Source organism: Melanotaenia boesemani, chromosome 2, assembly GCF_017639745.1.
Source record: "Melanotaenia boesemani isolate fMelBoe1 chromosome 2, fMelBoe1.pri, whole genome shotgun sequence".
In the NCBI taxonomy this organism is placed as follows: domain Eukaryota; kingdom Metazoa; phylum Chordata; class Actinopteri; order Atheriniformes; family Melanotaeniidae; genus Melanotaenia; species Melanotaenia boesemani.
The window spans coordinates 38,999,528-39,027,047 of NC_055683.1; the positions used below are offsets into that span (position 1 = coordinate 38,999,528).

The window sequence follows — 27,520 nt, forward strand, 5'->3', positions numbered from 1 at the left end:
GGTCAGTTTTTCTGATTCTATAACTTTCACAATGTGTATATATATATACAGTCAAGCCCAAAATTATTCATATCTCTGGCAAATTCTGATTTAAAGCAACTTTTATTCAACCAGCACCTTTTTTTCTTGATTGGAAATGACACAGGCGTCTCCCAGAAGATTATAAGATGGTGTACAAGAGGCATCACTGTGGAAAAAAAATATTTCTCAGCTTTTATTTACATTTGAACAAAAAATGGCATGTCCAAAATTATTCATACCTTTCTCAATAATCAAGAGAAAAGACTTTATTGTCATGGTTAATGGTTTCAGTTCTGACTTTGTGTTTAGTTTTGGTCATGTTTCTAGTTTTTGTTCTTGGTTTTGATGTTCAGGGCTTAGTTTCGTGTTTGGTTTCTGTTCGTTAGTGTACCTTGTCTGATTACTCACCTGTGTTTAATTTGTCAGTCTGTGTATTTAAGTCCTGGGTTTTCAGTTACTCCTTGTCAGATCCTCATTATCTTTCAAATCATATAAAGATAATAAATCCTTATATTCATTTTCATATACTTTAATATATAACTCATTACCAGCGATGGGAGTAACAGTGTTAAAATAAACAGCATTAGTGACAGCGTTACTTTTCAATAACAGGTATTCTAAATAAATAATCTTTACATGGTTACAGCACTATCACTGTTACTGAGGATAAACCTTACTGACGGCATGTAGTGACTGTAAGATACGATCTGTTTTTGTTTTTGGTGAACAGAAGTCTCACACTTGTTGGGACTATATTGTGCTGCTGCTACAATGGCGAGAAGGTGGAGTGATACGGTTAAAATTGGAGAAAAAAACTCATTGAGTAGAAGAGTTGGATTGAAAAGTCTTTATATTCTTTCATCTTATTTTCATCCTTATTTCTTATTTTACATTTATTTCTCTAAATATTCCATCATTTGTTTTCTTTTTCTTAAAAAGATTTATTCCTTTTTTCATTAATAAAATTCCCATCACTTGGCTGTTTGCAGGTATCCAGTCACATCCAGGTGGCTGAAGAAAGGAAGGACGGGTCTGAAGAGGAGAGCCTGGTTAACACCCACTACACCCAGTTCTTCCATCAGTGTTTGTGGGGATCCCATCATGTTCAGCTGTTTTCAACACGCTAATATAATGTAAATAAACATGTTGATTTAATCATCTGCTCTCCACCTCCTCCAGCCTTCCTCCCGACCTCCAACACATCTCCAACTCTCTGGTCTTTTTTGCTTTGTGTGGAGCATTTATTTCTTCCCTGAAGGACTCTATTGGAGATGATCCAGTCACTCATTTCCATTTTCACAGAAATTGTTTGAAAATGGAATAAAAAAAATAAAAAAAAAACGTTTTTAATCTCCAGCTTGTTCATGAGATCAAAAGTTTCAACATCAAACCCAGAAAACTGAAGGAAAATAAAAACAAAAAACATAGAAGCCTAATTTTTTGGTATTTTATGGTTAAAATTTTATAAAACGATCAACACATGACAAAAAGAGAGCAGTAAGATTGAAGTAAAATAAAATGAGAAAGTTGATTTTAGAAATGATGCTCAGTGGTGACATCAGCCGTGGCATCGTCACGGTCCATTCCCTCCTCTTCGTTACTGCGTGGAGACTTTGTCCTGGAAACAGGAGGGCTCCTCCCTGCAGAGTTTAGGAAAAATGGCTGTGAAATGGGATGTTGGAGTGGGTTGTTTTCATCCTGTCAGAGACTTTCTCCATCACAGAAGACGTGACCATCAGCTTCACCTTGACGCTTTGTTTACTGCCAATTATCTTATGTTAGCATGTTTCTTTCTTGTTCAAAGCAGGTCAGATTATCTGTTAGAGCTGCAAAGATTATCCAGCATTTAAATGAATCACAAAGTCTGACACCCCCCAACTTAGTCCCACCAGGGGCAATTAATCTGAGCAGCACAACATACAAAATACATCCACAAAGTATAGTATGACACAAGAGGAAGAGCTCGGTGATCTCTCTCTTTCATATACATACATATATATATATATATATATATATATATATATATATATATATATACACACACACACACACACACACACACACACACATATATATATATATATATATATATATATATATATATATATATATACACACACACACACACACACACACACACACAGACATATATATATATATATGAGAACTTGACCAAGTAGCTGTGCTCAGAAGTGCTTTTAGATTCATTAGTATATAAAATAAAAAGAGAGGCGATAAAACACAGCCTTGTGGTGAAACTGTTGATACACTGACACATTCTGATAGACAGTTATTAACAAGAACTCTTTCCTCATAGTCAAGAAATCTAAAATCCAGAGGACCAGTTGCTGAGGCAATCTAAATTCATTTAAGAGCCTCTCAATCAAAAGATATGGCTGCATTGTATTAAAGGCAAACAAAAAAAAATATGCAAAAAAAAGTCTAGCATGGGCTTGGGGCCTTTCTAAATGCTTAAATAGAGTCTAGTATAAAAAGTTTTGTGTCCTCAACTCCCTTTCTTGCATGGTAAGCAAAGTGCATGGGGTTGATTTTCCCATTCACATACTCCAGAATCATGCTTTTCACAATTTTTTAATAAGTTTCATACAAAGGGAGCTTAATGTGACAGGTCTAAAGTCATTTAGTTGTTTTGGCACATTAATCTTGTTCTCAGGAATTACAGCAGAGGTCTTCCAGCCAAGAGGGACATGATTCGTATCCAGAGATGATTGAAAAATATAATGTAGGACAGGGTTCAGTTGGTCAGCACAATATCTCAAAGTGCGCCCACAAATCTGGTCTGGGCCAGGAGCCTTTCTATTGTTCACCCATCTCATCAGGTCCCTGATACACTCCAGTCTGATCACAATAGTTGAGTCAGGGGACATGTTTTCTTTAAGAGAGAAGAGCTCCTTAGAAAAATAAAAATTTTCAAAGCAACAATAAAATGTATTAAAAGCATCAGGAAGTGTTGCCTCCTCTATTCCCTTCATTTTAATAGGTTTTCTGTCAATTTTATTTTGCATTTGAGAAACGGACGGCCGTAGTTTTGATACATTTCCATGCGTCATGCAGATTACCACTGCTATACTTCTACTTTATCTTTGTACAACCTCCTTCTTTTTCTTATTTCTTGCTTTAATTCTTTTTTTTTCTCTGACTGGTCCCTGTGTAAAATATGTCCTTTTTCTTATTTATTACCTGTTTTACATCTTTTGTGACCTATGGTTTGTTGTTTGGGTATAATTAAATTGTTTTAATGGGAATGTTACAATCAACACAGAAGGATATGCAAGAAGAAATAGTGTCAGTCAGATCATCTCAGTCCTTACATGATTCATAAAAACATTCTACTCTGTACAGTCGAAACATGTCTGGAGTGAGGCAATACTGTCTTCAGTCCAACATTTAGCTGACTCAACAGCTGGCTTATGTCTCTTTAAACTCACATCTGAATCTGGCAAGAGCTTCAAGTTCATCCGTTTTATTTATTATTAAAAGACACACACAAGCTCCAAAGTTGTGAAGATCCACACAGATTTACATACTATTACATAAACTAGACAGATAAACAAGCTGCTCTCAGGTCGCACAGATCACGTGAGCACCCCGGCTTATTTCCACAAAGCAACATTTCTGAAGCTGAAATTTTACTGTCAGTAAGACTGCAGGAGTGTTTAGCATAGACATATATTTCAGACTGTAATGCAGAAATAAACGGCTTTATCTGTGTTCATACATACGTACATTGTTAGTAGACCACCTGGTGACTTCCATCAAGGCTTTCTCTGCACTGTGACCTCATATTAGTTTGTTGGACCTTCAGACAGTGAAGAAGGAAAACATCCTCCTGTTGTCAGTATGAGCAAGCATTACCTGTGCAATTGTGCCGATACAAAGACAGCGCAAGGATGGTGGAGATGAAGTATGGAGAGGACACCATGATGTGCAGTATCACTCTCAGCACAGTCGGGCTGAGAGGTGTCGGAGTGGATTGTGAAACCGGGACATCGACAGCTGGAAAAATCAAATACAGGCAGTCAGGAAAGTTTAAAATCTGCTCACTAAAGCAGAGTTTACAGCCACACCATGAAACACCATCCAGGAAGGAAAAACTCCACACATAACGAGAGAGTCCTAGCTGCAGACTGCAGAACGGGGCGGGGCTGGATATTGGGCGGGGTTGGACGTCCAGCTCCGCCCACGCTACGTTTTGATTGGATTATCCATCTCCTTACTCCTGCATGACCATTTTGTAGCAGATCCCGCTAATTCTCGAGGAAGGAGTATGAATCGAAAAGGGGGAAGGTAATAAAATGAATTAAATTAAATGAAAAAGACTTTATTAATCCCATAGGGAAATTCAGTTAACACATACTGTATTAATACAGTAATACAGACTTGTGTACGGTAAAAATGCTTCTTTTGTGATAATTTCTGCTCTGAGATGGTGTGGACAAGTTTTAAGTGCTAACGTTTTGCTGCTAGCATGTTTCATACTGTTAACTTCAAACTGAGTTATGCTGCTATCTGGTTTTAAGTTGTGGATATTAGAGATGCACAGATTGCATGTCGAAAAATTAAGGTTTTAATTCCATTCGGGCGGGTTGCAGTTGAAGCACTCAAATAAACTATTTTAAATGTTATTCCAAACGTAAAGGAAAGAACGAAAGAAAATCACTTTTTTTTTATCAGGCAATCAACTGCAAAATTGACTTATTTATTTTGCTGTAGGCTAATATAACAATAAAAACTTATGTTGAAGCTGCATGTTTCAGGAAGGCTCTGCGGCTCGTAGCGCTCTGATCCAGGAGAAGACTAGCCACAGAAAGAAGCAAGAGACACTATTAGGAGCAAAAGTGTGCATAATATATCAAGAATAGCATAATTACACTAAAATTAAAACAAATATTGTATACATATCCTTCGACCAAATGTAACAGACAATAAGAAAAAAATGTCCATAAGGCGATAGAGCAGACGTTGAAATTGACATTTTTTGTTTCCTTGTTTATAGGGCTTACCAAAACAAGGGGTGTCCAACAACTGCGGAGTGTTTGTGATTATGGTCATTTGAGAGTCTTGAATCTTTTGTTAGTTTTATTAATTAGATTTCTACAAGCATAACATTGTTTTTCTCTTCTCGACAGTATGCACTGTACTTTGTCATGGGGTCCACTTTCGATTTCAGTGAGGTAGGGTGTGTTGATATACCTTCATTCAATAAAATTTGTTCATCCTTTTGCATTAAAATTTTTTCCCAATTTTTGTCAGTATAGCTGTGAAATTGTTTGCCATTAAGAAATTATTGCAAAAGTTTTTAATGGCCACAACCCAAATACTCTTAAATATGCCACCATTTAAAGGTGAAATAAAAAGGCCTTTCAAACAGCATTGTTACAACAAAGAGATAACCTATAAAACACATATATTCGCTATCCATTCTTAGTCTATAATTTAAATTTCATTACAGTGGTCATATCTGTAGACAAGAGATGTGTAAAAATAAGTGATTCAAGTCAGGTTGATTATATTTTCTTTTCACTTTTTTTGTTTAATGTCTTCGTCTTCCACAGTTAGACATGGGGCGTATAAGGAAATGGTGGTGCATGCTTCTTCTTCAACACTTTCCTTTGCCGTAAGTATTAATAGGACAAATTTTGGACAGATACCATTCTAAATCTTAATCCAACTACCTGTTTCTCCATACAAAAAATATTGTGAAGTTTCATTCAAAGTTTGAAAGGTAACTTGTTTTTTATGTAGCTTGGAAGGAACGAGATCAAGAAAAAGACACAGGGAAAAAGATGGAACTGATGGGGTAAGAAGTTAATGTATGTGTTTGATCCTCTTTTTGTTTAACACAAACATATATTTCAGAATACTTTGTAAAACCATAAACCTGTTTTATTGCAGTTTCCTTTTCAACCCATCTAAATACAATAACCAAATTCATTTCCTTTTTCATGCAATTCATTTCACAGGGTGATCCACCAAAAAAGAACAGAACTGTGGAGGAAGTCTGGGTATGATTCAGTACTACAAACTATTAAAGATCTTAGACGACTTGCTTCACAACCATAATTTTTTATTAAATCTTGATCTGTCTGAAGTACAATTGGTTAACAATTGCCTTGCCATCTTTTAAAAATCCATTGTCTGCATCATAGGCAACAGGACAAAAAATTCTGTCCCAATTGTTGCCTTTTGTACTATATGGTAAAACTTGTCTAAAGCTGCTGTTTTGTGGTCATTGATAACTGAATAATTTCATTGAAGCAGACAATATTTTTCCAATATGTAAGTCTAAATCTTAATTATGTAACATCAGGATGAGTTTTTTTTACATTAAGTACACTTTAAAGTCCACTTAATTAAAATGTATTCGAAAATGCAATGCTTATAACAACTTGATATTCCTTAAGTGACTGGAGACTGGAGATGCAGTTTAAAATGTATCATCATCAATACCTTGCCTCTCAAGCCAGGATAAACCCCACAGAAGACAGACTTGCATTAAAAAAATATTTTTACTGTTGTAATTAAAATCCGTCCCTGCCCTGTTTTATATAGAACGAAGATCCCCAAAGTAAAGAAAAAACAGCAATGGAAAGGATTTCCACAAACCTGGAAGAGAATGAGTTGGTATAGCATATTCTGTTAAATTTTTTATTTTCTCTTATTAAATTTATTTCAGCAGGTCAAGTTCATGTTATTGTTATGTGGAATTTTTTTTATTTTTGTTGGAGAAGCATCCATTTCTTAAGGATGCCAAACTGGCTTCTGAGTGGTGCCTCAGGAATGGTCTTCAAGGAAAGGTCTCCCTCCCCGAAATTCTCTCCATGGATCCACCAGAGAGAGCAGATGTTATCCAACAAACAAGAGAAACTGACTGGACCATCGAAAACAGCTGGGAAGATGTTTATGAGCCATTCATGTTTACATTCAAATGTCAAGCAGACTATGAAAACTTCATGATCGAGTGTGTTGAGAAACAAAACCTAAAAATCTGTGCACGTTTTCACTAACTACAAATAAAATGGTACTGACGGGAAATAAAAATGTTTGCAAAGGCTGTTTTGTTTTTAGATTCACATGGATAAACTCAGTGTTTGTGTGTGTGTATATATACATATATATATGTATATATATATATATATATACATATATATATGTATATATATATATATATACATATATATATATACATATATATATATATATATATATATATATATACACATACATAATGTATAAGTATGTGTGTGTATTTGGTTCAACAATACTTTGATGAGATTGCTACAATCAGGTGTTTTCTGTAACTCCATCAAACTTCTGCACCTGTTTATTTATTCTGGCCTACTGCTCATAAGCAAAGTGCTCTCAATAGTCAAGGTTATTTTTTAAATAATTTTACACACACAAAAAAAATTTGTATTTCAGTAAATCATAATTTTACAAATTTATATTTATTACTTTTTTATGGCTCATATTTGTTGAAATACTATAAAGAATAGCCTTTTCTTTCATGTAAGAAAGATTAAATCATTTTACAGACAGCTGTAAATAAATTAATGAAGTTCCGTTGTAGTTCTTCCATTTGTCCACAAGTGGGGTTCTGAATGCAACCATCCATTAATGTCTAGCCACGCCCCTCAGTCTAGCCACGCCCCCTGGACGTCCAACCCCGCCCAATATCCAGCCCCGCCCCATTCTGCAGTCTGCAGCTGGGGGTTATTGCACATAACAGGCTACTGAAATCATACAGACTGTTCCCTCGTATTTAAAATGTAGGAATTTCACTGTTAGAGAAGGTCAAAGTAAATCAAATTAAACCAGTTTTTTGTTAAAAAAATGTATTTCACATGAAGTCCTGGATCTTTTGATCTCTCTGCAGTGATTCTGTGCTCTTGTACATCTTTCAGGTTTAATGTCACACAAGAATCAAAATGAAGGCTCTTCACTTTCGGGGGTTTCAGGATCATAAAGTGGTGGTTGTTTACCTCAGATGTGACATTAAACTGTATAGGAGAAGCCTGTATAGGCGAGTTCCTTAGTGTCATTCAGCTGCCACCATATTTGATAATAGTAAAAATTCAGAGCAGGTTGATGACGTTTTATGAAGAAGCTGGCCTCACCTCTGACAAACAGCCAGCTGGGTGGAGACTCTCCATGACCACTGATGTTACATCTGTAGAGACCTTCATCAGACCTGCTAACGGGATGGAGGGTCATGTGACCTGTAGGCTCAGTCCTGATGAAGGAGCCATCTTTATAGAAAGAAGCTGGGAGGTTGGAGGGCGTGGTCTTTGCTTTACAGCACAGAGTGACGGTATGTCCCTCCTTCACAGGGAGGACGGGACTCTGCAGGATCACCGGTTTGTCTGGACACAGAAAGTAAAAAGGAGTTTGCATTAAAATAAAGTCCCTGGATTAACAGAGAAAGAAAAACAAGATTTTTCACATATGAGTATCCACGTGAGAGAGCAGATATACAAATTTAAAAAAATGAATTACAGCTAGAAAACATCTAATCTAAAATACTTTAACATTTAACTAAATAATCAGAGGGGCTAATGATTGTTTTGTTGGTTTTCTTTTCTCTTCAGAGTGTTGTGTAGCTCTGTGCACATTAGATTTTTTAGAGTTAAAAGCCTGAAATAATTTGTTCTCTCCTACAGAAGCTCCTAAGCTGCCTGAATGCCTCGTTTGGAGTCCTTCCTGTACTTGATGACATCACCATGTCCCACATTTGCATAATGTGTGCCTTGTGTCGGTCCGTCACATCTCAAACAATGACCAATCAGAGCAGACTAGGCCTGTAAATGGGCTCTTAAAGAGACAGGAGCTAAACTGGAGTGTTCAGACAGAAGGTGACAAGAGGTGCAGAGACAGTGTCAACGTGAGAAAAAGAGAGAGGTTTGTAAGTATTAATGCCGCCCACCCATAATAAAACCACGGAACATGGTCTCCTTAATGTCTGCTGCTCCTACCGTGTACAGAGATCTGGACGGAGTTGCTTCGCTGCTTTGTAGGAGACTCACACCAGTAGATGGCACTATCACGCTGTTTCAACTTGTGGACGTTACAGACAGAGGAAGTCGCCGTTCCCCATCCCTGTCCACAGGTGGACATTTGGCCTTCGGAGGTGAACCTGCTGATCCTCCACCCATCAAAGCTGCTGTTTCCGCAGCTCAGAGACAATTTTTCATACTCAAACAGCTGAGACAAGTCTGGAGACACTGACAGAGACGCCGGCTCAGAATCATCTGGGGACAGAGACAGACTGTTAGACTGGATTCAGCTGAACTTGGAATGTCCATGAAATACTCCCCGACTCTCTGTCCAGTTCACCACTACAGCAGACTGTATATGAGCGTACAGACTCTGAACACATTAAAAAAGTCTAACTGGAAAAGGTGATGTTGTCTTCCAACATGATCTCATTTTTAATGAACAGCAGTGCCACCAGTTAAATGTATTTGATGCTTTCTTTTGTCATTTAACCTAATTTAAACGACTCTCCTGGTGGTTATGATGAGGTCAGAAACACAGGAAAAACCAAATGAATATATTCAAATATTCAAATACAATTTAAATAGGTCCAGTGGGGGGGAAACCCCTTGGAGCCAAGTTCTGGGAGATCACAATGACATTATATATATATATATATGTTTTTAGCAGGGCTGCGTGATGGGCCATCTAATACTTTCTCTTTTCTACTCTTTATTATATTTTTTAAGGAAAAGTTGAGGGGGAGGAGCAGAGGTGTCCTTACAATCATGATGGGCAGATTAAATATATTAATTTGTGTTATTTATCATGTATTAATGTAATTAAATAATATACTATTTTATAAAACATGTCATATACATGTACACAACCATCATATGTGGTTATTGGCATTAGAAGAATCTGCCCTGAATGTGGTAAAAGAATGGAGACCAGGTATTTTTAAACTGGGTTTCTTTGTTTTTGAGGGCGGCATGGTTCAGTGGGTAGAGTAGTCGTATGGCAGGAGTGAGTGCAAGTTTGAATGGTTGTTCATCCCCTATATGTTGGCCCTGCGATGGACTGGTGACCTGTCCAGGATGTGCCTTGCCTCTCACCTGTTAATGCTGGGATATGCTCCAGCTAACCCACAACCCTTAATAGACTAAGCGGTACAGAGAATGAATGAATACATTTTTCACTAAATCGGTAAGTTCAGCTAAATCAGTCAGTAAGTTCATCATGGATTTATGAATGTCCCTATCTCCACAGAAACTCTGACCCTCCCATATGCACAGAATCTAGAAAAACAGGAAACTGTGACACCAGTGAAGCAGAATAAAAACAAGGAAAATGATGTGAAGTGTAAGACATTTCTGCACAATCAAATATTACATTTCACGTTATATTTTAAAGCTATTAGCAAAAATTATTAAAGGCACATTCAATATTAATACTCCTAAAAGTGCATGCTTAGAAAACAAAAACAAACAAAAAACAAAAAAAAAAAAAACAGGATTTTCAGGATATTAATAAGAACCTCAACCGCTATATGTCCTGTCATTGTGAAACAAATATTACATGTTATAAAATGCATTCAGCTAAATAAGTTGGACAGTCTGCCAGCATGGACCAGTCAGTAAAAGAAAATGCCAAAAGTAAGCTTTGGTCATTCATTCTAGCAGAGCGGGATGCAGACTGGAGGCTGGAGCATCTAGAAGTGATGAAACTCTTTTGAAACACACAAGAGGTGGATGTTTACCTCTCATCAGCAGCCAACTGGGTGGAGACTCTTCATGATCGATTCTACATGTGTAGGATCCTTCATTCAGCTTAGAAACATTCTTGAGGGTCATGTGACCTGTAGGCTCAGTCCTGATGAGGGTGCTATCCTTATAGAAAGCAGCTGTGGGGTTTGAGAAAGGTTTTGGGGGGTTTGCTTTACAGCTCAGAGTGACATCCTCTCCCTCCATCACAGGGAGTACAGGACTCTGCAGAATCACTGGTTTGTCTGGACACAGGATGGGAAAATGTGTTTGTATGTTTGAGAGAAAAAGATGAACATACACGAGAAAACAAATCAGTAAACTCTGGTCTCTGGTGTTACACAAGTTTTCAGGGTGATTTAAAGGCTGCATCAGACAGAATACAGTGTTCATATTCATATGTTCATTAATTATTGTTCATATTCTGGATCTTACAGCATATATAACAAAAAAAGAAAAACTCCTGCCTCACCCAACCGCCCACCTCTCCTAGGTAGGCTGGGTGGCTGTTCACCTCAAGCTCGGGTCCTCTACTAGAGTTCTGACAGCTTGAGCCAAAAGCCATGTTTTCTCCTAAGTGTCCTTACAAAGTTCTTTGTTGGCCAAAGGACCACAGGAGCCAGCGGGAGAAGGGCCATCAAGTTGGCCACCGAAGCAGCAGAAGTGGCGTCAAGTGGAGAGGCGTGGCAAGTAGGTAGCGCTCCCTGGACACAACCTGGGGTCTGATCAGCCCTGGCTGGGGGAGGGGGTCGGATTGTTGAAAGACCCGAAAGCCACTGTGATTCCAGATTACATCACTGATGGTGTGTCCAGGGGTACCATAAGGTGTGACTAAGAACTTCATTCTACTATATAAATTGGTACATTTATTTTACACCATTTTAGCCTCATAGTCTAACAACTGAGGCTGTCCTGGAAACATCATGTCTGCATGCTGACTGGGATTAAAAGCTTCACCTGATAAATTTCTTGACAAATTTCAGTCTGGCTTCCAACTTCATCACAGCACTGAAACAGCTCTGGTCAAAGTGTTAAATGACATTAGGTTGAATACTGATTCTGGTCAAGTATCAGTCCTGGTTCTGTTGGATCTCAGTGCTGCGTTTGATACTGTAGATCACAGAATCCTGTTGCACAGGCTGGAAAAGTGGGTTGGACTTTCTGGAGCGATCCTTAACTGGTTCAGGTCCTATTTAGAGTTATTTTGTTACGATCGGCAGCTATGAATCCGAGCGAGTGGCCATGACTTGTGGAGTCCCCCAGGGGTCAGTCCTTGGACCTCTTCTGTTCAACCTGTATATGCTCCCTTTGGGTCAAATATTACAGAATTATAGCATTAATTATCAAAGTTATGCTGATGATACACAACTTTATGTGTCTCTGTCACCAGATGACTGAAGTCAATCTCCCAGAAAGACCAAGAGAAACTCATCCATGCATTCATCTCCAGTAGGCTGGATTACTGTACTGGTCTTTTACCTGGACTTCCTAAAAAGATCATTAAACATCTGCAGCTCATCCAAAACACTGCTGCTAGAGTTTTAACCAGGACTAAGAGACCTGAACACATCACACCAGTTTTGAAATCTTTACACTGGCTTTCAGTCAGTCACAGAATAGATTTTAAAACCCTTCTGATTGTTAACAAATCCCAGAACGATTTAGGCCCAGAATACATCTTTGATATGTTCAGAAACCCAGCAGACCTCTGAGATCCAAAGACTCTGGTCAACTAGTCCAAACCAGAGTCCAGACTAAACACGGAGAAGCAGCATTTAGCTGTTATGCTGCAAACAAGTGGAACAAACTGCCAGTGGAGATTAAACTTTCACCAAATGTAGACATTTTTATATCCAGGTTAAAAACATTTCTTTTCTCATGCGCCTATGCATGAAATCTGCACAGAAACTTTTTAACTTTCTTTTAATCATTTTAATGTAATTTATTATTTTATTGTGATTATGTGTTGATGCCTTTTACTATTTCTAAATATCTGTAATGCCTTTGTTTTATGTAATACAAATAAACTGCCTTGCCTTGCCTTGTAGAGAAAATCAGGTGTAACTCCACAGTGTTTGACCTGTTTCATAGTGTTCTTACTGTTTGTTGACTGTTTCATTTTACATGTGTTTAACTGGTAAAAGATTGGTAAAATTTATAATAGTTACATTATCTATTCAAAATGTTAAGTTATTTATTGCAAATATATAGTTTTTTTGGTTTTAGGAAAAACCACAGTACCAAGACGGCCCTTTTAAAAATTGTTAATGATCTTAGATCTAACCTAGGCTCACAGAAACTTTCTGTCCTGGTTCTTCTGGATCTTAGTGCCGCCTTTGATACAGTTGATCACCAGATTTTACTAGACAGACTCAGAAGTCTGGTGGGCCTCTCAGGTACTGTTCTCAAATGGTTTTACTCCTATCTCACAGATCAAAAATTCTTTGTAAGTATGGATACATGCTTCTCAAAAATCCATGAAGTTAAGTGTGGGGTTTCCCAGGGATCAATTTTAGGCCCCATACTTTTTAATTTGAACATGTTACCTCTTGGGGATGTCATCAGAAGACACGGCATTGATTTTCACAGCTATGCTGATGACACACAGCTTTACATCACTGTGTCTCCTGATGACCTGGAGCCAGTTAATGTCCTTTTAAACTGTCTTTTAGATGGAGATTAAACTTTCACCAAATGTAGACATTTTTATATCCAGGTTAAAAACATTTCTTTTCTCATGCGCCTATGCATGAAATCTGCACGGTAACTTTTTAACTTATCTTGCTTTAAATCATTTTAATGTCATTAATTATTTTATTGTGATTCTTGATATTTGTTGCTGTCTTTTACTATTTTTAAATAACTGTAATGCCTTTTAATGTTTTATGTAAAGCACTTTGAATTATCTTGTACAGACTGGTTTATACTGGGATAAAAGCTTCAGTTGCTACAGACTGGTTTATACTGGGATTAAAAGCTTCAACTACTAAAGAATGGTTCATACCTGGATTAAAAGCTTCAGCTGTTACAGACTGGTTTATACTGGGATTAAAAGCTTCAGTTGTTACAGACTGGTTCATATTGGGATTAAAAGCTTCATCTTTTAAAAGCTATGTTATATATAAAAACAAGGCAGAGTATAAATAGGTAACATGTTTTGGAGTTTTAAAGGTTAAACCAGAGTCATTACTATGTTTAAGATAAGATAAGATAAGATAAGATAAGATAAGATGTACTTTATTAATCCCGAAGGAAATTTTGAACACCAGTTGCTCATGCCCCATACAAAAGCTTGCATTTATTATAATTAAATAAAGTTAAGCGTTCTATTCTATTTAGGTAGAAGCATGTTGGGAACTAGCTGATGGTGGGTGACTTGTGATTGTAATAGTCAATGCTGTGTTGCAGGTTGACGGAGGAGGTGTGAGGCGGGAGCATCTCACCAGTGATGGTGATGTTGACGGCATTGCTGCTGTCTCTGTGTGCAGATTGACACCAGTACACTCCACTGTTAGACTGCTTCACAGTCTTCATTTGGCAGGTGGAGGCAGTGGGGCTTCCCCACATGGACCCACACTGGGACAGCTGCTTTCTGAGAACACAGCATTCATGATGCTCATCAACTCAGGCTGAAGCTCACAAACAATCCACAAGTTAACAAATGAAGCGGTGAGAGTTATGGAGCTAAAACAATGACAGCTAACACTGTACCAAGCTGCTAACTATGTTTAGCTTTAGTGTTGTGCTGGTTTGGCAGAGGTGTGCTGGACAAAGCTAAACACTGACCTCTCTGTGGAGTATCCCCACACCGTCCATTTACCAGGTCCGAACTGCTCACAGCTGATGGAGATCTCATCATACTCGAAATACTGAGGCCAGCTGGGAGAGACCTTTATGGAGGCTGATGTAAAGAGAGATGTGAGGACAAGCAGACACAGGACAGTTATTATCTCCTCCTTCATCAGAACATGTATTCTAGTATGTGCCTTTAGGTGGCAGCAGGAGATGGTGGGTCGGATCAAACTGTACTTTACATACAGTTGACCGTTTTCTTTTAGTCACTACACTGTCTGATGGTTTTTAAGACGTTTTCTTGCTGGTTTGGAGTATGGGAGCTAACTAGTTTATCCATGTACACTGGACTGACTTTTAAGACCTGATGAGTATTCATGGCAACCGAAAGGTTATTTACCAGTGGGATAAGCCCCTCAAAACCAAATTAATAAGTGAAATAATCTGAAATTTTAAAGAAGCGTTATGTAACTTTCCAACCTTAAAACTCCTCGTTCAACAACCGACTGATGGCACAGTGATATCTATTATTCTGGAGCCATCACTGCTTCTTCCGGGATGTCACATGACGTTGCAGCTGTGTTTAGTTTTACGCACCAACACTACATGCTAGCAAGCAGATGTAAACATACCGGTTGCGTTGAACTCGGACAATGGCTGATTCAGGATCAAAAGAAGACATTATCGAAGAAAAAGAGGGAAGGAAAGAGAGAAAAAGACAGAGCAGGAGCTGCAGAATTCATTCATTAAAATAATCCTGGATTCAGTTTAGTCGAGTGTGATGAAAATATTTTGCACTTCTGCTTGTTCAGATTTACATGATACTGCAAATAAACATCTGTCATTAGAGCAACAGAACTCTTTTATGTCTCTATCAAAATCAGAATCAAACCTACGGCTGTCAGGAGCCGTGGACGTGAGGAAGGCAGACTGGTGCAGGTTTTTATAAAGAAAAACTTAACTTACAAAAACAAAAAGTCTCTGGTCTGACAGAAACTGACATTGCAAACAGGAAGAAGAAAGCAGTGAACTAGCAAGGAGGAACCGAAACCATTAGACTTTAAATACACAAAGGAACTAACAACACACAGCTGAAGTGTGAAGTTAATTAACCAGGTGAACTGAAGAGCAGAAACCAAAAGCACAGAACATGACTCTAAACACCAAAAACCAAGAACAAACCAAAAACAAAAAAAAAAAACACACACACACAAAAAAAAAAAAACCAAACACACACAAAAAAAAAAAAAACCAAACACAAGAAATCGGAACATAAACCATCAATCATGACAATGGCCTGCTCGTGGAGTGATGCGTGGTGGGCAGACACATGAAGAATGTTTATAAATGTAAGATAAGAATCAATAGAGAAACCTAGACACAAACTTTAGATGTGGACGTGTGAATCTTACCACGAGCGTCAGACGTCCGGCAGGAGGTGAAGACGACTGAAACAACAGATTCCTCTCAGTCACACATTTCTGCTGCTGACATGTTTCTGAGCTCAATCATTCAGCATCTCTGCTTGTTTTTCTCTCAGTTCAAATACTCATCTGCAGATTTCTGACTGCTGAATAAAGTTTTGTCTACTTACAGAGAACAAGTAGAGGCGTCTTCATGCTGAACTTCACCGACTGTCTTTTAGCAAATGTGATGAAAACACCCTGTTAAACAAACCATGGGTTGTGGGAGGGGGAGGAGGTCCTGCAGAATGAATCTGGTCTTCATACGGCTTAACTCTGATCTATGCTGCCAGCTCTGCATCATTTCTTTGACTTTATGCTTTGTGTTGATCTGAGAGAAGCAGAAAAATCAAAACGACTCCCATCCTGTGGTCAATGTTTTTTCATCCTGTCTCACAGAACATCAGACGGCTGCTTCACTGAAACCTCTGTGTAAAAAATTTCAGACTTAGTCTGAAGCCACAGAACCGAGATGCTTTTACAGAAGACAAAGATTTTTATTCCACATGTTTCCAGAAGCCAGGATGAAAAGCTGAAAGTAAAGCTCTGCTCGTCGTGTCCAATGCAGTTAGAACTGATTAATCTTTAAATTGTTAAACATGATCAAACGCAGCAGAACTTCTGGTAAAAAGGATCCAACATATTGGAAGGCGTCCACGCCAGTGATGTCCTGTTACAGGACTAAGGTACATCTCAACCACACATGACTTGGAGTTGCTTGATCATAAAGCACAAAAATGAAGTATTAGTTGTGTTAGGATGGAGGGTTGTTGCTTTCAAAGCTGCCTTTGCAGCAGAAAGACAGCTTGCTTCTCTGAGAACAAACTCAGTTTTTTAAAGCGCTCTCTGTCAAACTGTGGTTTCTCTAAACACCTCCAACGTCACTGGAGGTGTGAAGACAAATAGCAATAATAGTCAGAGAGAAAGAGGTAACAGGCACTGACTAAAGCAGAAGCTCCTGGGTCAAGATGAGATGCTGTTTAGTTGTTAATTTGCTCAGAAGGTTTAAAAATCTAAAAACAAAGTGACCGAGTTCTGCATCACATGACCTGGGGGGGTCACAGAGGGAAGGTTTAACAGATCCTGTGATAAAGCTGAGCTCCAGGTTGTTAAATCCTCTGATGTCTTAACCTGCTGTCGCTGTAAAACACACATGGCTCTCCACAGGAGGAGGAAAAGGAATGCCTCAGTTCCTCTACAGACAGAAAACTAGCAGACCTGGTTAGGTCCTCCTGTGTGGTGCATTGATGGAGGGAGAGGCAGCGGATGATGCAGGTAATTTATTCTCTAGGTTTTCTGCAGACAGCGGGGTCAGAGTTGTCGCAGAGCTACGGACATCCTCCCATCCAGTTTGCTTCTTAGAAATCCTAAACTGGTCTTATAAGTCGCAGATGCTGTCTTTGTGCACACACCAGCTTTATATATGAGGCCCCTGGTTTCCACGGTGACCCTTCAGCTTCTCAGCTGGGTTTATAGTTTGGGTCACGAGTGTTCTGCTGGTCCACCTGTCTGACATGTGACATGTTATGGTTATATGATTTAGGATGTGAAACGCCCCTTCTCAAGCTGCCACCTTATCGAGGTGGAGGACTAGGATGGTCCCAGTGATCTCAGGAGCTCAGGTGTTCTATGCTCCTTGTAGGGTCACCCAAGGCAAACGGGCCCTGGGTGAGGGGACCAGAAAAGGAGCAGCACAGAAAGACCTCATATGATCATTAACAGCATGGACTTAAACTCTTACTCATCCAGATGTGTGTCACTGAGAACCCCCTCTGGAGCTAAGCCACCGAAGTCCTGGAGCTAGGCCTGGGGGTGGCCCAACTCCAGAGGTAAACACCCAAGGGGTCTGGCTGGGTACAGAACAAAGGGGCAACATGGGTCCCCCTTTCCATGGGCTAACCACCTGTAGGAGGGGCCATAAAGCTTGTGCAAACCGTTGGGCAGCTGAAGGCGGGGACTGCGATCTCTATGGACATGGAAAAGCACCTCCCTGGGGCGCAAGAAATTCCAGTGTACACGCGATCTTACACGATCTGCCATTTCCCTCTGGGATTAATAGAGTTTTTATTATTTTAAAATCTCTAAATGCTTCATAAAGTTCTTTAAAAAGCCGACAGTAGCTTCATCACTGGGTTTTAATAAAACAGATATACACAAACTCAGACTTTGCTCAAAAATTTCCAAACTCAAATGAGTCGACTCCTGAGTGTTCAAAGATTCTTTTCCTGGTAAGAACAAGCCCAGGAAGTGTTTCGTGAAGCCAGAATCTATAAAAAGTTCATACAAAGGACAACTTCGTTTGTAAGAGCTGTTGGTGAATGAGGTCCAAGGACGGCAGACCCAGTAAGATTTCCATCTAAAAACAAAGTGACCGAGTGTTTTCTTTAATCCATCTATTAAATCAGTCATGGATCTTTACGATATTCTGATTTTTACATATTAAAATCTCTTTCTAGTTTCAAAAATGACTTTTTTGAATCTCTGGAAGTAAAAAGAGAAAAGTGACAATTATTGTTTTAGTGGTGATGATGTTTGGGATCTTTAAGACTGGAATAATGTAACTTTAGATGTTCTGACCAGGAAGAACTCTTATCTACATTACCTTTCCTCTCCAGCTAATAAATGGCTCACTCAAAGTTTTAAAGTGTATTATAGAAATGAAATTGAGTTCTTACTAGAACAATGTACATTTTATGTTGAAATTTAGTTTCTCTAACCAAAAATGTGATTGAAGATGGCTGAGGATATCTTTAATTACTTACTCTGGTATTTATATATTGAGTTGGATTTTAAATATAAAACATTTGAATTTTAATAGATATTTTTATACTGAATAAATGTAAAGTAACATCTCACATAATTAAAATCCTTTAGAGACAGTTACTGGTTCACCTCAGTAAGCAAATAAACACCTTTCAGTTTTCTTTTGTAATGGGCTTGAAGATGCCATCACCTACCTGCTTTAATGAGCCCACTGTCACCTGAACAAATCACACAGCATGATGAAGATCATGTTTTTTATTTATCAAGGATTTTTAACACTTAGACTGATGACTTTCATTATTACATGTGTGTTACCTGCTGGTAGTGATCCCCCCCCCCCCCCCCCCCCCCCCCCAGATCGTCATTGAAATATTGGAGTAGAAAAACTCTTTAAAAGCAGTTGTCTAGTGACGCACAGGAAAACTCAAAAACGTGTTTATGAGTATTCAGCACTATAACACTGTAGAAGGCTCAGAAAAATCCAGATATCAGAATAGGCACCTTTGAATTAAAACCTACTTTATCCTGCATAGACAGCATTTCAGATTCAGTTTAGAGTCAAGGTCATCCTACTCCTCCCCCATCGTCTGCGTTTGCAAAAAGTCAGGTGAACTGAGGCCGTGCATTGTCTACAGAGAACTCAAAGAAGTCTGTGCCAGACAGGCACCCGATTCCCAGAATCCAAGAGATGCTAGACTCCCTGCATGGCAGCTCCTGGTTTCAGTTCTTGATCAGGGCAAAGCATGTCATCAGGGATTCCTGGACCCTGAAAGTTGTCCTTTCACAGCCTTTATCACACCCTGGGGCCTGTATCAGTGGAACCGCATACCATTCAGCCTCAGCTCAGCCCCAGTGGAGTTTCAGAGGAGTATGGAAGACTGCCTGAAGGGTCTTCATGATGTCTCCTCTCCTTCATTTGACAGTCACTTAGATCACATTCGAGCTGTTCTGCAGAGATATCAGAAATATGGTGTCAAACTTAGTCTGCAAAAATGCGATGTCTTCAAGCAAAAAGTTTGCTTCCTCAGACGGATGATATGAGAAGAAGGGTATGGCGTGGATCTAGCTGAAATAGCCCCTGTTCAGGCATTCAAAGACCAGCCACCATCAACAGTGGGGGAGTTGAGCCACATTCTAGGTTTTCTTTCCTACTACCCAGATTTTTCTAAGGTGGCAAAACCACTACACCAGCTACTGACCCTGCCTCCAGATAGAGCTTCGCCACCAACAACAAAAACAAAACAAAAGGTTCCATTTTACTGGCTGTACAAAGAAAAGGGCAGGGTTAATTATACCACAACAAAACCCCGGTTTTAACGTGTCTCCAGCAAATGATTTAAATGGCCCCTCAAAGATGATAACCTGGTTAATTCACATGTTAGAACTGGTTTATATTAAAACCTGGTTCTGCAGGCAGCTCAGAGGCCATATGAGGTTCAGCAGGATTATAACAATTTAACTAGAGCCCGACTGATACTGGATTAGAAAGAAGATTTTATACTAATTACTTTTGTACAAAACTTTCTGACATCACATGACGTGATGATCAAACACTTGTGACAAAGTCAGACTCCTTCTTTGAAACTTTGATAGAAATTAGGGAAAATAAATGATGAATAAAAGTCCAGCAAACAAAGAACTGAACACTTTTCCACAAGTCGTCCTGATCCTGTAAAACCCTGATTATGAACATGGATCCTAATTAAATGGGTCCTAATTCCGGACTGCTTCGAGGAGATTCTGGACCATCAACCAGCAGCTCAGAAGGGGAAAGAAGGGCTCTATCAACACTGTGTAAAGTGGGGAAGGGGGGCTGCTGACCTCGACTGTGTGAGGCAGTGGAGGGAATACTTCGAAGACCTTCTCAATTGGACCGAACCTGAGAGTCCAATATCAAGTCTCAGACTGGAGCCCAGCCCCAATCCAACAAGTCTGCAGGGACCACATCTTACTGGAGGCAACTTTCATTTATCTCCTATTCATTAGAAATTAGCCACTGATGTAACTCAAACAATAAAATTCATCCTGAAATTATGCTTCTATTAGGTTTAATTTCTTGTTGATGTCTATGAGGGAAAGTGCAGGATCTCTCTCATCTACTGGTTCACTGGAGCCTTCATCATCATCATCATCATCGTCATCATCATCATCGTGAAAAAAGGTGAATCACAACAGAAAGAAAAAATATTAAATGATTTATTGAACAAAACATAAAGAAATTAAACGTGAGGCCTGTGGCCTGAGGTTGTGTTAATTTGCATACTGCTGCTTGGTTGCTCCTCTGAGATTGGTGGAAGATGCAGCAGGGACCGCCCTCCCTTTCGCCTTCCTGATTGGCCGCCTCCCGTTCAGCCTACACCCTGGTGGGACCAACCTCCAGATCTCCAGCTCTTCTGATTGGACAATTACATTCCTGCACTTCCTCTCTGCCAGCCAACCAGGAGGCCTCCCGGCCTTTTTTTTTTTTTTTTTTTTTTCCTGAGAAAAGACCTTTAATCTGCTCTTAATGCGGCGTTGATGGCTAACACGGTTACAACATTTATGTACATCCGCCCCACACCCGGGCTGGAAGTTTTTTTTTTTTTTTTTTTTTTTTTTTTTTTCCGAACTTTATTGACAATTCAGATTAACAGAACATAACAATTTAGACGTATTACAATGCAAGACATGTACACCGACAGATTATAAAATCAGAAAGACATGAAAAGAAAAATAAATAAATAAATAAATAATAAAAATTAAAATTAAAAAATTAAAAAAGCATAAACAAGATAAACAAAGATAAATAAACAATAACAGAATACATAGTTGAAACTGCACAGATACTAGGGGTTTTGGTTGAGTTCATAATCCGTTACAAAGTCATATAATCTTATACCAATTTTCTTTTTCATAAATTTAAGGGATTGAAAATATGAACACAGTTCTTTGTGAAAAACATTAAAATTTGGTCTAATCTTCATATATTTGCTTTTGTGGATAAAAAATTTCCCCAACAATAGTAAAACATTGAAAGCTAGATCTTGCATTTTATCAGTGAGGATTGTACCAAATAAGATCTCATTTATGTTTAGCTCAGACGGAGATGCAAACTTGGATGAGCACCAGAAAATAAAGTCTTCCCAGAAAATACTTACGAATACACAATTGAAAAACATGTGATCAACAGTTTCAATTTCGCTTTCACAGAAGGTGCAGCAATTCTCTTGAAAACCAAAACGAATTCTCAGAAATTCTTTGGTAGGGTATATGTCATTAAGCATTTTAAAATGAGTTTCCTTTACTTTAGGAGCCACTGGAAATTTTATGTATCTACTCCTCAACTTGTTCACTTTCTCTTTGGGAAAACATTTAGAAATGCGATTTCTATGAGTTGATAAAGGGAATAGATTCCTAAAAAACACACAACGTATAAAAGTATTGGGCAGATTCGGGTTAGTGATGGATTGTCCATTGATTAAAAGAGAAGGAAGCCGTAGATTAACATTGTTGAGGAGTAAATTACCTGACAGAAGGATCAAACTCTGAGGAAGTGCTTTGACTATAGTTTTGTATTGTTTACTATCATTTAACATGAATTTAGAGCAAAAAAGATCAAATGGTAGAATATTTCCAGTATCATCAAGAAGATGCATTACAGACCATATGCCTCGTTCAAGCCAATTTTTGTAACATAAGGATTTGTTCCTAAATAACACATATCGGGAGTTCCAGAGTGGGGTATTGTGGGGACTGAAATTGTGCTTGAATAATAGCTTCCAGTAAAGTAATACTTGTTGGTGGAAGGATGATAGTTTGATTGGCAGTTTTCTAACATCAAAGTCACATTTAAGAAGAAAATTAATACCACCTAAATCCAAAAAAATTCTTGAGGGGATATGAAACCAAAAACCATTTTCGTTTTTCAGAAATGCTCTGAGCCAGTTAATTTTAATTGTACCATCTAAACATTCAATATCTATAGCTTTAAGACCTCCATCCTCATAATCTCTCATTATTGTTCCTTTCCTAACATTGTGTGCCTTGTTTTTCCAAATATAGTTAAAGTTAGCTTGGTTTATAGCTTTAATTGCAGGTTTGGGGAGTGCCAGCGAATATGCTGGGTAAATGAATCTTGACAGACATTCCATTTTTGTAAGAAAGACTCGACCAAAAATAGAAATGTCACGCTGAGACCACATATTTAAATTGAGCTTACATCTATCAATAGTTTTCCAGAAGTTCAGTTCTTCCACTAAATTTGCATCTTTGGCGACATGAACACCTAGATATTTTCCATCAGCTTTTACAGGAATGTTGTAAAGAGCTGTGTGAGGAGAATCGTGTATTGGTAATAGTTCACATTTTCGTAAATTGAGGTTTAAACCAGATGCCCTGGAGAAAAAATTAACTGACTGGAGAACTTTAGGTATTTGATTACTGTCTTTCATAAATATAGCCGTGTCATCAGCTAGTTGGGTGATGGTTAGCTTACTGCCTAAGACGTTAAGTTTGTCAAAATCTAAGTTTTTCATAAGGATTGATAACATTTCTGCTGCAGCGATGAACAGTAAAGGGGAGATAGGGCAGCCTTGTTTAATTCCTTTGTTGATAAAGAATCGAGGGGAGATGCCGTGTGGCAACAAGATTACACTGTTTGTCTCCCTGTAGAGTGTTCTAGTTAGCTGTATAAAGTTTGGTCCAAACCCGAATAACTCTAGAGTGTGAAACATAAATTCATGCTCAATTGTGTCGAAGGCTTTAAAAAAATCTAATAATAGAATGAAGCCTTCGTCTTCAACTAAATGATTGTAATCTAACAGGTTGAGTACAAGACGGATGTTGTTGTGTATTGATCGTCCTTTCAAAAAGCCTGATTGTGTGTCAGAAATAATCTGAGGCATCCCAGTTTTCAGTCTGGAGGCATATATATGGGTTAATATTTTATAGTCGCTATTGAGTAGGGATATTGGTCTTAAATTATCAATCTAGAATCCTTTCCGGGTTTAGGAATGAGGGTGATGACTCCCTGTTTCATGGTGGTTGGAAGGGTGCTGGTATCAGAGATCTCTTTTAAGACGAGGAAGAGGATGTCTTTCAGGTGGACCCAGAAGTGTCTATAAAAATTAATAGTCAGACCATCTGAACCAGGAGATTTATCTAAAGATAAACTTCTCATAGATTTTTCTACTTCCTCCATAGTGATCTCTGCTTCACATAACTCTCTGAAGGCTTCGTCCACTTTAGGAACCAGATCTTTAATATGGTCAAAGAAGGCATCAGCATCATGGGAGGAGTAAGAGGACGAGTACAAGTCGCTGTAGAAGCGAAAGATTTCTTTTGTAATTTCTTTAAAATCTGTACATTCCTTGTCATTAATTAGCAGGGATTTAACAGAGTTTCGTTCTTGCCTTCTTTTTTCCAATCTACAGAAATAAGCTGAGCTCCTTTCTCCTTCCTCCACCCATTTCGCTCTCGATCGTATATAAGCACCATTAGCCTTAGTGATGTAAATATTATTCAGAGAGGATTGTAATAGGATAAGCTTTTGTTTATTACTCTCATCTAGTACAGGTTTGCAACAGATTGAGTTAATTTCATGGACAATTTCCATCTCTTTTTGCTTCCTATCCTGTTGTACACGTTTCCCATTAGTTATTGAAATCTGGCGTATCCTAAATTTCAGAAATTCCCATCTTTCTCTGTGCGTGGTGAAAAGCTTATCCTTACAGATCTCATTAATCACATTAATAATTTCTTGACAATATTCTTCATCATTTAATAGGTTAGAATTAAATTTCCAATATCCTTTACTCCTGGGACTAATGTTATTGGGCTGAATGGTGAGTGTAATCATACAGTGATCTGTTAGGGGTGCAGCAGAAATGTTAGCTTTGGAAGTAAATTCATAATTATTTTCTGACACCAACCAAAAATCTAACCTTGATCTGGCAGTTCCATCAGGTTTAACCCAAGTAAAGGCTTGAATGTCAGGATTATCCCGACGCCACACATCGATTAAATTAAACTCTCTACAAAAGTTGAGGAGCACTGGATTATAATGATGGTTTTGAAATGCTGATGGAGATCGGTCGAGCCACTCATTTTCAACCAGATTAAAATCCCCCCCAATTATGATATTCTGTGTAGGATATCTCTGTCTAAGTTCTCTAACAGAGTTGGTTAAATCAGATAACATTAATTTGTTTTGTGTAGTTGAATTGTACCCATATACATTCCCCAGGATAACAAAATTGTCCTCAATAAGACAGATACAAATAATCCAGTGACCAGAGTCATCTCTTTTAGTAGTTAATATCTTCCCAGGAAAATTGTTCATAAGTATAGCGACCCCTGCTGACCTGTTACTGCCATGACTAACATAGATTTTGTCACCCCATTGATTAGACCAAAACTTTGTATCCGCTTCATTAGAGTGAGTTTCTTGAAGTAGAAAACACTGTGCTTTTTGGTTTTTACAAAAAAGAAAAATAGATTTTCTTTTCACAGAATCTCTGAGACCCCTAACATTAAGTGAAACATAAGAACACATAGATTGTAACGAAGACATAAAAGGAAAATAAGGAAGAACAAGTACAAATAGATATAAGCTGGTACTAGAACGAAGAACTGAAGGAGCCCCTAAGTATTCTAAACAGTATAAAACTAAGGATTTTAGTTTAGACTCTTAAGTGCATTGAAATTGATCAATATGTTTTATATAAGAAGGATAACCGTTTGCCTTTGTAGAGCCAGTATAAAGTTAACGTTGGGATGTTATAGAGAAACCAGAGCAAAAGGATATTAAGGTATTTAACACCTGCTCACTAACTCAAGTAGAGAATTATTCAAACTGTAGTCAGGTTAACTCGAATATAAAAAACTCTTAAATGAACAACACACTTAAAAGGTGAATTTAACTATAGTTGAGCATTCAATATGAACCCTTTTAAGTGAGAGTGAATGTAGTTTTAGCCAGACTAATCCAAAAGAACCCTGTTACCACTGATGTAGCCCACATGTCCTCTGAAGTAGACGTTCTTGCCTGCAGCCCGAGCTTGCTCCATCTTTGGCCAAGCTGCCGCTCGAGCCTCCCGGTCAGCTTTGCAGAAGTCTTGCTTGAAGAGAATTCCCAAGTCTTTGCAGGTCTTACAGTTTTTAGACATCTTCCAGAAGGCATCCCTGTGGTGTCTCATGACGAACTGCAGGATGACCTGACGGTGCCGGCCCTCCTCCTTTCTTCCCAGGCGATGAACCGAGTCCACCACCGTCTCCATCGTTGCAGCCCACTGCGGCGCTATCTTGGACAGGATACCGATGACGATGTCCCGGGTGTTTTCATTGTCCTTTTCTTTAAGACCTTGAATTTTTAAGTTCCACCGCCACTTATAACGCTCCATCTCTGCAACTTTCTCTCTCAGCTCTTTGTTTTCTTTAATAATTTGTGGCATTTCTTTTCCAAATTCCTTAATCTTGACCTTGCATTCCTTTATCTCAGCTGCGTTCATTTCCACCAGCCGTGAAATATTCGCCACCATTACAGAGTTCTCTTTGAGCTGATGTCCGAAGTCGTCGATTTTGGATGTTAGTTTTTCTATGGCAGTAACGAGAGCCTCGTCTCCCATGACTGGAGATTCCTGCACAGTTTTTACCTTTGTTGGTGGAGTCGAAGACTTTGTAGGAGTAGCAGGGGAAGTTTTCCTCTTCATGTTGGTATTAGTGGTGACGTCCATCAGAGAGTAGTCGTGTTCGCACGTGTTCGGTGGTAGCGTAGTTGCTAGCTTAGCGTCGGCTTTTTTCATTCCTGTTGCTAGATTAGCAGGTACGCAGAATTCACAATATTCATCAAGTGCGCTCCAGCAATGCACATTAAGTTTGTGGTTATCGCGCACGACCTCAGTGTTAAAATAGGTAGACTTTCTATACAAAACGGGGCAAATGGGTGAGAGCTTAGCAGAAGCTGTCCGCCCTGTCCGCCATCCCAGCGGAAGTCGCCTCCCGGCCTTTAAGAAGGAGGAAGCGCCAGTACTCAGGGCAGCTGTGTTCCATTAGGCCCACAGCTCGCCAACTGGGATTGCCTGTGTAGAAGTCGCTGGTCTGAATACCCTTTGTGGTTAGAGCTTCAGAAATCCCGTAGTTTAGTAACACAATTGTGTTTGGGTTGAGTTGATTGGAAATATACTCTCTCATGGTTCTTGAGTAGATTTTGAGTTAAGTTTTATAGCTGACTTTGGTTTGTAGTTTAAATAGCACTTTTTGTATTGAAGGCTGTCGTTGGTGTTATTGTATTTTGGTTTGGTTTCTACAACAGACTCCTTTTGTTTGGTTTAAGATTTTTGGAATAACATTAATAGTAAGGTGACTTTTGGATTATAAAAAGAATTGGTTATCCCTTTGTTTAATAATTGTTATTGTTAATTGTTAACCTCCACTGAGGACACCTTTTGTTAATTGTATTTCTTTGTACTTCCTCTGGACTAGAGATACCTAATATTGGACATCCTTTGTTATATTGTTCCCTTGACCCGGGTTTTGTAATAAAATTTGTTGTATGTCTTTAAGTTTGGTCCAGTTTGTTTTGTTGCCGACCCCTATCCCCTGGATTGTGAATTGGGGGTCGTAACAGTAATGAAAAACAAAACATCTAAAATAAAATTCCAATGAGTTAGTAGAATACAAAATGACAAAATGAAATAAAATTAAATTTGAGATAAAATATCACAACCACATAAATATACAAGAAAA

The 27,520-nt window shown here is 38.6% G+C and overlaps 2 protein-coding genes and 1 long non-coding RNA gene across 3 annotated transcripts in view; 1 reads left to right on the forward strand and 2 right to left on the reverse strand.

Annotated features, from left to right (window-relative positions):
• Nucleotides 1-1,466: 1,466 nt before the first annotated feature.
• On the reverse strand, nt 1,467-16,195 carry LOC121651453 (Fc receptor-like protein 5). Its single transcript, XM_042003685.1, has 9 exons — nt 16,165-16,195; nt 15,983-16,018; nt 14,565-14,679; nt 14,222-14,370; nt 10,775-11,023; nt 9,015-9,290; nt 8,160-8,405; nt 3,898-4,038; nt 1,467-1,661 (listed from the first exon to the last, which is right to left on the reverse strand). The coding sequence occupies exons 1-9, from the start codon at nt 16,187-16,189 to the stop codon at nt 1,555-1,557; spliced, it is 1,344 nt and encodes a 447-aa protein (XP_041859619.1). The 5' UTR covers nt 16,190-16,195; the 3' UTR covers nt 1,467-1,554.
• LOC121651852 lies at nt 5,039-6,176 on the forward strand. The gene is made up of 5 exons (XR_006012511.1): nt 5,039-5,089; nt 5,172-5,216; nt 5,598-5,659; nt 5,788-5,842; nt 6,006-6,176. It is a non-coding gene; the product is annotated as an uncharacterized LOC121651852 (long non-coding RNA).
• A 10,530-nt stretch (nt 16,196-26,725) lies between the features above and the next one.
• Nucleotides 26,726-27,520, reverse strand: part of LOC121628294 (NACHT, LRR and PYD domains-containing protein 3-like) — a 45,886-nt gene continuing 45,091 nt past the window's right edge. Inside the window, exon 12 of the mRNA XM_041967314.1 lies at nt 26,726-26,881. Within this exon, the coding sequence (XP_041823248.1) occupies nt 26,726-26,881 (156 nt within the window). The remainder of the gene's footprint in view (nt 26,882-27,520) is intronic.

Coding starts and splice junctions, on each gene's coding strand:
- LOC121651453 (XM_042003685.1), bottom strand. CDS start 16,189: ATGAAGACGCCTCTACTTGTTCTCT. Junction 9,291..10,774: donor CAGTTGGCTGCTGATGAGAG/GTAAACATCCAC, acceptor CTCTGTCCCCAG/ATGATTCTGAGCCGGCGTCT. Junction 1,662..3,897: donor GTATCGGCACAATTGCACAG/GTAATGCTTGCT, acceptor TAAACTCTGCAG/GGAGGAGCCCTCCTGTTTCC.